At 45.0% G+C, this 11,523-nt stretch overlaps 1 protein-coding gene across 1 annotated transcript in view; it reads right to left on the reverse strand.

Moving 5' to 3' along the window:
- Positions 1-8,687, reverse strand: part of LOC138954522 (uncharacterized) — a gene marked incomplete at its 3' end in the record, with an annotated part of 11,074 nt that extends 2,387 nt beyond the window's left edge. Inside the window, exons 1-2 of the mRNA XM_070326341.1 lie at positions 8,635-8,687; positions 4,507-4,826 (exon numbers count right to left, since the gene is read on the reverse strand). Coding sequence (XP_070182442.1) covers positions 4,507-4,826; positions 8,635-8,687 — 373 coding nt within the window. The remainder of the gene's footprint in view (positions 1-4,506; positions 4,827-8,634) is intronic.
- Positions 8,688-11,523: the final 2,836 nt, after the last annotated feature.

Genomic DNA, 11,523 nt, shown 5'->3' on the forward strand with positions numbered 1-11,523 from the left:
CTACCACATAGCTAAAGCGTTCCGTATACCGTTTGGTTAAACACTTTCTACTCCACGTATGTTGACCAAGGTTTTTTTTAGCCGAGACCAGCTGTGTTGCAGCAGGTCACTCAGAATTGTAGTAGCTGTGTAGTAACTGTGTATCAACACGCTGGAATGCAGGCGTTAGATGGACGTTACAGGAAGCGACTGAAGCTAACAGTCTGAGCGGATATATCCGTACCTGGAAGACAATGAGTTAAACGATTGATTTATAGTAAATAAGCGCGGGAAGTAGCCACGTTGTAGATTGTTGGTATGTGTCTAAATGGATGGGCCTGATCCCGTGTTGGGATTTGAGATTGTGAGCTGAATCGTATATACTGGAAGGACTTTGCTTTTTAAGAAGCCAATATTTGTGTCCGGACTACCTACCCTGATTCACCATTAAAGGCACAGTACGCCTCCCGTAAACCATCACAGATACTGTCAGGCTTTTACACACAGTACAAACACCCGATCATTTACACACTCACCGCTTTTGAACATAAACCACGCAAAAATAAATTCTTTGAAAATTGTTCGCTCTTTACGGAGGGCACCTAAGATGTTCTCAAGCGGTGAGTGTTTAAATGAAAGGGTGTTTGTACTGTGTGAAAAAGCCTGACAGTATCTGTGATGGCCCGGTTTACAGGAGGCGTACTGTGCCTTTAAGATCGTACGTCATGACTTTTATGACTTTTCTGTGCGGGGGGTCAACATGATAAAGCCCACTTAGACCTCTTCTGCTGTAGAAATATACAGCATGCTGATGACACATTGTCCGTTGATTTAAATGACATGAATGGAGAACTCGTGTTTCGTCTCAGAAATATTAGGTTGCCATTTTATCGTCGAATTCTGTTGACTGCATGACAATGTACGTTTATTCTTTTGTCGCAACAGAATAATTCTTTTGTGATATAAAGGCCGCGTCTTTTGTCTGCCTGATTATATTTTTCTTCGCGGTTGGGCTGTCTTGTGAGACCATTGACACGAATCACCGACAGATCGTGTTTCAGGCATGAAATAAAGATCGGAAGATAAGTCAAGACTAAACTCGTATGTTGTGCTACCTATATCTGATATGTCTTTCAGACATTATCGCAATGATCTTAACGTTTGTAATGAGATGTTAGCGCAATTGTTACAATACAAAGTGAGCGTAGTGCGTTGGATTAATTTGCGAGCACCAAGAAAATGTTAATGCATTGCTTAATTCACTAATAATTGTGGGATGATCAAAGTAATGACCCCGTTCTGCATGTTGAATGTTTCTTCGCGTGTGGTTGAAGCTTTATTTAAGTTTATAGACCTCGTCAGTCATGCTTGAAACAGTTTAAAGGTGACGTTTGCGAATCGCTGTATCTGTTCTGGCCGTTGACGTTTTATCTCTAATTAAATGTGCACGTTGGCACCCTTACTCATACGCCTTGTTAAGGTAATCTGTCTGTCTGTCTGTCTGTCTGTCTGTCTGTCTGTTTGTTTGTCTGCCTGTCTGTCTGCATATGTCTGTCTTTGTCTCAGTCTGTCTCTCACTGTATCGCTCTCTGTGTGTCTCTCTCGCTTTCTGTCGCTCTAGTTCTCTAGCCCCCCCCCCCCCTCTATCTCTCCCTCTCTCTATCTCTCTCTCTCTCACTCTCTCTATTTCTCCTCCCCTCTCTCTCTCTCTCTCTCTCTCTCTCTCTCTCTCTCTCTCTCTCTCTCTCTCTTTTCCCATTTCGATTATAACCATTTTGCTTAGATCAGGACTAGCTGTAATGCTATCTTTCCTGAAATAAAGTTCAAAGTTCAAAGTTCCCTCTCTCTCCTGAGATCTACCACACACAAAAACATGTAATACCAGGGGTGTACCTTAACTTGTTTTGCTACCGGCCAGGCGGGCCGGTAAGTCAAAATTTGAACCGGCCCCCCCAAATCCCAACCGGCCCCCAACCTGCCCGGATTTCTTACAACCACCTCAGCGGCTGGTCGCGTTCTAAGCAATAACACAAAAGACGTACATTCATACTTATAATGCATACATGTGGATTTGCACTACCAATAAATACCACAAACACACACAAGACTTGATGACTAAAATGCTATATTTTAATATAATGATAATTAACCTTGTTTTAATAAAGAATTGAAAATAAAAGCCGCCACAAAGAAACAAGAAATCAAAACAACATCCACACCCTGTCACAGAATCACACACTAAACCTCACTAAAAGTTACCCCCTTTATGTACCCCCTACCACACAATTTACAAAATAATTTACTATGGAACTTTGCTTACCACATAAACACACACACTTTAAAAAAAAAGTAAATCAGCAAAATGTGGGTTTTTTTAAATTATGTGAAAAAAATTATAAAAAGCTGACTAAAAAAGTGTTTCTAAGTTTGTTTCTTGGGTTTTGTCTTTTTCTTTATGTGTGTGTTGTTAATGTTAGATTAAGCAGAAGTATGAATGTTGCATACCAGCCAAATTTACCACAGCTTTTGTCATAAATAATCAAAAGCATTATTTTTTATTTCTATTTCCTAATGAAAACAAACAGATTTTAAGATTTCCTGATCCTAGAATTGTTTACAGGTAATCTTTATGCTTTTGATTCAGCAGAGTTGCATCCCTGCAAAGCTGGTGTTAACATATTTTAGAAAACCGTCTCAGTGAGTATCCCTGCGGTCAATGACCTATACATTTCACAGAAACTGGATCAGTGGTACATAGATCGCACATCAAAGGAAACATACAGAGGGGAAATATGTTTGCTCTGGACGGGCGGTCAGATCAAAGGCAGATGCATTGTAATAGCTGATTGGCCTTGAGACCTGGGTCAATGACCGGTACTTGCAATCTGAACACAGCTGCCTGTCCCAGTTTAGAGACACTGACCTTCCTACCCGGGGTCAATGACCGAGTTTTACCTGTGAGGAAACTGTTTCTTTGACAACATGTGAAAGTCTCTCAAGGACTGGCCAGCGAAGAATAAGATAAGAGAGGGGGTGAAGTGAAGTGAATAGCGCAGAGAGCGGGGAGGGAGGGGGGATGGGTAGGTAGCTATTTTGACTGCTGATGCAATCGCCAGCGGCTGGTGGCACTGGAGGGGTGATGACACGGTCAAGTGAGGCGGAGGGGGGTCGCTGTCTAGCCAATGTGTCTGGGCTTGATTGGTGGTAGTCCTGAGTCCTTCTCAAAGTGGGTGAGAGGGAGGGGGGGAGTGAGTGGGTAGTAGAGAAATGACAGATTTTGAGATCGCCCGCGAGAGATCTTTGTTCGCCGGCCGTTCCGATTGACTGCGTTGCCTAACGACTTTGTGCTTCAGCGAAATTTGAACCCGCCTGGCGGGCGATTTCAGAGGAATTTTGAACTCGCCCGACGTGATTTGAACCCGCCTCGGGCGGTCGGGCGACTGCTAAGGTACAGGCCTGTAATACAACCGTGACACCTTGTATCCTGAATCCAAAGTTAGAAAAAGCAGCAGCTACAGAACGAACCGATAATCCGCAACCGGACATGCGAATGCTCAGAGTTGGCTGTTGACAAGGGTAAACTCAAATCCACTTAAGCCGGATTAAGTCGCCGTGTATTGATGTCCAACACCGAGAAACACACGGAGAACAAACGGAGAAAGTGCGTGTAATTAGACTCAGCAAAATGGAGGCAAACTCTCAGCCACAGCTTATCGTGCTTGAGGAGTATCACACTTTTTAACGATTCTTTGTCCTCCCTTTAATTCCCCCCACTCTCTCCCCCACTCCCCTACCCTGACTATAATTTTCGCCGAGGTTGTATTTTTGATAACCGAAACCTTTCAACCAAGACTGTTTCTTAACTGACCTGTTCGTACGCCCATCCCCCCTACCCCCCCCCCCCCCCCATCCCCCACCATCACCCCCCAATTCCGACTTATTGTCTTCGCCGACATTGAATCTTGTGCTAACCAAAACCCGTCAACCAAGACTGTTTTGTTAATGTGAACGTGTCAACCAAGACTGTTTTGTTAATGTGAACGTGTCAACCAAGACTGTTTTGTTAATGTGAACATGTCAACCAATACTGTTTTGTTAATGTGAACGTGTCAACCTTCTTCTTCTTCTTCTTCTTCGGCGTTCCAGGATTTTTGGCCTCAGGTCAGACTTCAAGTTTTGTAGCTTGAATAAAGCTGGTGGTCAGGATCAGGGAGTCTTTGGTGCCCCAGAGTTGCTCCTGCAGTGTGGCACCTTGGGGCCTGTGATCTGTTCTGGCTTCCTGGTGGAGCGGGCAGGTCTGCAGGATGTGCTCCGGGGTCTGTGGGCCTGTTTCGCACGGGCAGTTCGGTGTGTGCGACAGACCAAGGCGGTGCATGTGGGCACGCAGTCGACAGTGTCCAGTCCGTAGGCGGAAGAGGATGGTCTGCTGATGGCGCTGTAGGTTGGGCATCTGATCATCAGATGGCAGGCTGTGTTGGGCATTCCAGGTGGTTTGGTAGTGTCTTTTCACCAGGGTTTTGGCTTCACTGTAAGAGACTGTTGGTCTTGTCTGCTCCAGATGGCTGCCAGTCTTGGCCAGTCTGTCCGCTTCCTCGTTCCCTGAGAGGCCACAGTGAGCAGGGATCCACTGGACAGCGACGTTTGTGCTCTGGGAGAGAGTACAAAGAAGACGATGGGTGTCTCGTTCCAGCTGCTCTTTGGGCGACTGCAGGCTTTGGACGGCGGATCTGCAGTCGGTCAGGAAGACGGGGTGAGAGGGTGGGTGTTCGCTGACCAGGCTAACTGCTTCTCTGAGAGCGGTGAGTTCTGCCCGGTAGTTGGATGACAGCTCTCCGGCAGGCAGGGATCTTGAAAGGGTGTGTCCGTCTGGTAATGTGAACGTGTCAACCAAGACTGTTTTGCCTACCTGTATACGTGTCCTGGCGAAGCACGCCCCAACCCCTTCACACCCCCCCCCCCCCCCTTCTTTTTTTCATGTCCAGCCATGAGAGTCATTTCACCCCTGCAACCGGTGAAACTTAGTCTTAGTCATGTCTGCTACAGTAGAAGACTATTTACTCGAACACATAGATCCATTGCGTCCTGCTTTTTAATCCTGCTTTTCATCCTACATATTGGCATTATCCCTTCGCCCGCATCCCTTTTACGCGTGCGAGATTTTTACTGGAAGTAAAAATTTGGGGAGTCAAAATTTCGTGGAGGCAGAATGTTTTTTCGTACCTTGGGGAGTTCTTTTCTTGTACGAAAGGTGTACTCGGTGTAAGAATTTCGTACGAAATTGTTCGTGGAGTAAAAATGTCGTGTTACACCGGCTCCTGGCGGTTGACCCGGGATGCAAGGTAATTTAATTGAAGCGTGTCAAAGTGGCCTTGTTTATGCCTTCGTTCAAACGCTCACAGACAATCCAGCAAATCACCCTGCAACAATACCCCCTTGGGAAGTTATCCAGACTGGAGAAAAAATAAAAACCCTTCTTATATTTGCCCCAGTTCCGTAAACCTCATGATTATCAGGTTTAATTGCACGTTTTTGTGTCCGAGAAGATGTCTTTATTGAGCGTTCGAATTATCAAGCTGAATTGCAGGTTTTATATCGGTTAAATGAATAGTCCTTCCCGTGCAAACGAGCACACACCTGGGAAGTGCGACTCTGTTGCTGCTAGCTTTCCACTTGGAGGAAGCGATCCGAATTTTCCAGCGATGGAACATCAAAGTAATGAGAGAGAAACAAGTCGCGTAAGGCGAAAATACAACATTTAGTCAAGCTGTCGAACTCACAGAATGAAACTGAACGCAATGCAATTTTTCAGCCAGACCGTACACTCGTGGCATCGTCAGTCCACCGCTCGTGGCAAAGGCAGTGAAATTGACAAGAAGAGCGGGGTAGTAGTTGCGCTGAGAAGGATAGCACGCTTTTCTGTACCTCTCTTCGTTTTAACTTTTTGAGCGTGTTTTTAATCCAAACATATCATATCTGTTTTTGGAATCAGGAACCGACAAGGAATAAGATGAACGTGTTTTTAAATTGATTTCCAAAATTTAATTTTGATCATAATTTTTATATTTTTAATTTTCAGAGCTTGTTTGTAATCCAAATATAACATATTTATATGTTTTTGGAATCAGAAAATGATGAAGAATAAGGTGAACGTAAATTTGGATCGTTTTATAACATTTTTTTTTTTACAATTTTCAGATTTTTAATGACCAAAGTCATCAATTAATTTTTAAGCCACCAAGCGGAAATGCAATACCGAAGTCCGGCCTTTGTCGAAGATTGCTTGGCCAAAATTTCAATCAATTTGATTGAAAAATGAGGGTGTGACAGTGCCGCCTCAACTTTTACAAAAAGCCGGATATGACGTCCTCAAAGATATTTATCGAAAAAAAGAAAAAAACGTCCGGGGATATCATTCCCAGGAACTCTCATGTAAAATTTCATAAAGATCGATCCAGTAGTTTGGTCTGAATCGCTCTACACACACACACACGCACAGACAGACAGACAGACACACACACACACATACACACACACACACACACACACACACACACACACACACACACACACACACACACACACCACGACCCTCGTCTCGATTCCCCCTCTATGTTAAAACATTTAGTCAAAACTTGACTAAATGTAAAAATGAGAGAGTCGGCTGACCATCTCAGATCAAGCAAGGCTTTTACGTGAGATGATAAGGCCCGGTAGCTCAGTTGGTAGAGCACTTGGCTTGTGATTGGAAGGTCGCAGGTTCGAATTCGGGCCGGGACGGACACGGGTCAACTTTATGTGCAGACCCAGAGACCGAAGCCATGTCCCACTCCCGTGTCACCACAATGGCACGTTAAAGACCTTGGTCATTCTGCCATAAGTGCAGGTGGCTGAATACACCTAAACACGCAGACACCTGGGTAGCGCGACTCTGTTGCTGCTAGCTTTCCACTGGGAGGAAGCGTCCCGAATTTCCCAGCGATGGGACAATAAAGTAATGAAAATGAAAAAGAAAACAAGTCGCGTAAGGCGAAATAACAACATTTCGTCAAGCTGTCGAACTCACAGAATGAAACTGAACGCACTGCTTTTTTCACCAAGACCACATACTCGTAGTTTCGTCAGTCCCCCGCTCGTGGCAAAGGCAGTGAAATCGACAAGCCATGCAGAATAGCGCGGTAGTGGTCGCGCTGAGCAGGATAACACGCTTTTCTGTATGTCTATTCTTTTTAGCATACTGAGTTTGTTTTTAATCCAAACATATCATATCTATATGTTTTTGGAATCAGGGACCGACAAGGAATAAGATGAAATTGTTTTTAAATCGATTTCGGACAATTAATTTTAATCATAATTTTCATATTTTTAATTTTCAGAGCTTGTTTGTAATCCAAATATAACATATTTATATGTTTTTGGAATAAAAAAAATGACGAAAAATAAGATGAATATGTTTTGGGATCGTTTAATAAAAAAATAATTTTAATTATAAGTTTCCGATTTTTAATGACCAAACTCTTTCATTAGTTTTTAAGCCACCATGCTGAAATGCAATACCAAAGTCCGGCCTTTGTCGAAAATTGCTTGGCCAAAATTTCAATCAATTTGATTGAAAAATGAGGGTGTGACAGTGCCGCCTCAACTTTTACAAAAAACCGGATATGACGTCATCAAAAGTATTTATCGAAAAAAAGAAAAAAACTTCCGGGGATATCATTCTTAGGAACTCTCATGTCAAATTTCATAAAGATCGGTCCAGTAGTTTAGTCTGAATCGCTCTACACACACACGCGCACGCACACACACACATACACACACACATACACCACGACCCTCGTCTCGATTCCCCCTCTATGTTAAAACATTTAGTCAAAACTTGACTAAATGTAAAAAGCCAAATCTGAACAAAAAGCATTCAGGCTGTTGATTTGTGATATGTGACCAAGTGGAGAGCTGTAGTCTTTTCCTACAGTGAGCGGAACTGATTTCAGCGGAAGGGCTAAGTCATTAAGATATCGTTACTGAGCGTTGTAAATGAGTGTGCGAATTATTTGTAATTAATGGAGTAGAGTGTCTTGACGCTAAGCTGAAGATGTTTGGTTCCTCTAGGCATCAGTTGACACCGAACACTCTCTTGATTGGGATACCAGGATACACTGAACGCCTAACCGTTATTTTGACTGAGTTATATAGAACGAAGTCTAGTTGTACTTTATACACGTGGGGGGGGGGGGGGGGGTAGTAGTAGCTGGAAGCCGGTTGGCATTTTACTGTGTTCTGTCTGCGTTCCGAAGCTTGTAAATGTGTACATAGAACTTGTGCGTCTGATCTTTTTAGAATCTAAACAGAATTATGTTTAAATGTACGCATGTGAAAGGTCCGCATATCTCAGTCAAATTGGGTCGGAATTTCTTATACACGTATGCATATGAATGGGCACAGAAAGAGACACGAAGTCACAAATAAACTAAACACATCTTCATCTTTTGAAGACAAAGCAAATACCTTGCAGAAGACTTCCCCCAACCACAACCCCGTCCCCGTGTAAACGCACATGTGTTGAACCCCCCCCCCCCCCCCTCCCCCCCCCCTTCCCCCCATGCTGATCAGCTCAAGAACGGCAACTCGTGTACCGGAACAACCGACAACCCTGCTCACCTTTGCTCGTCAATTCTCACGAGATATGCCGTGACAATGGCCGCGTTCGTCATTGTCTGCTGTCAAAAACACCAGAGCTACCGGAATTCCGGTACGGCATGTGTCGTGGGTGTGGGTTTGGGTGGGTTTGTGTATGGCCCGGAGGGTGGGAGGGGGGGGGGGTGGGTAGGGGGCCAAGGTGGGGTGGCAAACGTGACCTTGGGAGTAGGTGGTGGGGGAGCGTGTGTCAGTGTGTGTGTGTCAGTGTGTGTGTGTGTGTGTGTGCCGCCAGTGTGTGTGTGTGTATGTGTGTGTGTGTGTGCCAGTGTGTGTGTCAGTGTGTGTGTCTGTGTGTGCATATGTGCGTGTAAGTGTGTGTGCGAATACGTACGTGGGTGTGTGTGTGTGTGTGTGTGTGTGTGTGTGTGTGTGTGTGTGTGTGTGTGTGTGTGTGTGTTTCTGGCTGTCTGCAACAAGCACAAAGAATGGCAGACGGACAGACAGGCAGCGTACGAAGAAATGCGCTTAGTTCATTCAGTTGTGCGAGTGAAATCACTTACTATATTCCCCAAAACATGAATTATTGCTTCAAGGCGGGTTCGTAGCCTAGTGGTGAGGATGTTGCCTCACCTGGTGGATCAAGGGTCCCTTTCCCTATCTCCTGGGCTAAACTTATGTGCAGACCTGCTAATGCCGTATCCCCCTTCGCGCACGTACAAAAACCAGGTACGCACAAAAAAGATCCTGTAATCTATGTCAGTGTTCGGTGGATTAAAGCAACACGAAAACTCCCAGCATGCATTGCCCGGAATCGGAGTATGAATGCCTTAATGGCGTAGAAACGCTGTCTGAGACGGAGGACGTAGGTGCACGACACACACACCACACACATACATGTAAAAACGACGTTGTCAATATTTATGCAGGTCCATACACTGATGTGACACCTGTTTTCTCAATAACCGTGTGGGCTTGAACTTAACTAAATTTCAGATTTGATTACAGAATTACAACAGAAGTTTGTAAGCAATAATACACTCGCTTAAATATGATAAATTGTAATCGTAAAATCGCTTTCCGGCAGAGTCGCACACACTTTCACACTCAGAAAATTAATGACAAAAACAGTCATTGTTTGATCAACTCAAAATGACGTATCTTAACAGTTTTATGATTAATATGGCGTCTAAAAACCCAAAACTGAGGGTAGAACATTGTTTTGACGTCAAATCAATGAGAGCGTCAAAACTGCGTGGGCGAAATTCCATCGTTTTGTCCATATAACGACGGATGCACAAACACACACACACACACACACACACACACACACACACACACACACGCGCGCGTGCACTTTGGCACATGAACACACCCCAGCTTCTCAACGGGGAAAAAAACCCTGAAATAATCCACACCTCAGCAACTCGGCGCATCACAAAATAATGAGCAACAATGCCATGAGCGCCGCTTCAAAGGGAGAACATCAATTCTGTGCAGCGCGAAGAGTTGTCTCCCTCGACTCAGTGTTTCCACGTGCGCTGTGGGGTAAGCGCGTGGGGCCCTGTGACGTCATAAGTAGCGAGATGAATTACGAACAGAGAGCTCAGCACGCGGAGAATGTGAAGATAAGTCGTGTAAAGCAATATCAAAACATTCACTGTCAGTCTGTCGGCCTATACACCAAAACTGAACCAATAAGTCTTTACCGATACTACATGTCGTGTCACTGAAACTCTGACTCCGACTGACCGAGACACCCACTGTCTATATCACACACACACAGGGGGATCTCAATTACATAAAACGGATTTCCGTTTTTTGGGGTTTTTTTTAGCTTAATTTCTATTGAAAGAAAACATATCTACACACACACACACACACACACTCACTGACACACACATGCATACATGCACACACACATACACATTCACACACACACACACACACACACACACACACACACACACACACACACACACACACACACACACACCACCTCCTCCTTTTTTCGCTTAGACCATTCTTCAACCGCATCACCACCACCAGAGACATTATAGATAGAAAGTCTCTGCCACCACACACGACCCACTCCCCCTGTACTCTCCCCAGTCCCGACTCCTACCCCCTACCACCCCCCACCCCACCACCACCCCCTCCCCTGCTCGTGACGTCATAAGTAGCAAGGTAAATGGCGAAGAGAAGTCTCGGCACGTGATACAAACTCTGTGGAATGCCGTTGTTGTGCTGGCACCCTGCAGGTCAAAGGTCATGGGGGGAGAATGGATGAGTGGGTGACTGAGGAGATGGCGGGGGGAGGGGGGGGGTGAGAGACGTGTGTGCGCAAAGGGAATAGGTGGAGTAGGGAAGGGAGATCTCAGATGATTCAGTGGAGGGGAGATGTGATGTGCGCGTGTGTGTTTGTCCGTCTGTCTGTTACTTTTCAAGTATGTCGGTCAATTTGTTCATCGGTCAGTGCAACAGTTGATTTCTTTTTGCACAAAACAGACATGGAGGTCATATTTGTGTGCGGCAGCGTGTGTGTCTGTGTGTGCCGTGTGTGAGTGTGTGTGTGTGTGTATGTGACGGTGTGTGTGTATGTGTGTGTGTGTGTGAGTGTGTGTGTGTGCGTGCGTGCGAGCGTGCGTGTGTGCGTGCGTGCTTGCGTGTGTGTGCGTGCGTGCGTGTTCTTGTGTTTGTTTGGACAATTTTGTTAAGAACAAAATGAACGAAATTTGAACAGTTCGAGAGAGATACAGAAAGAGGGAGTAGGTGAGATACAGAGAGAGAAGAAGGTGCAGAGAAAGCACAGAACACACACACACACACACACACACACACACACACACACACACACACACACACACACACACACACTCAGTGACACACACACACACACACACTCACACACTC

This window comes from Littorina saxatilis, unplaced genomic scaffold (assembly GCF_037325665.1).
Source record: "Littorina saxatilis isolate snail1 unplaced genomic scaffold, US_GU_Lsax_2.0 scaffold_2322, whole genome shotgun sequence".
Classification (NCBI taxonomy): domain Eukaryota; kingdom Metazoa; phylum Mollusca; class Gastropoda; order Littorinimorpha; family Littorinidae; genus Littorina; species Littorina saxatilis.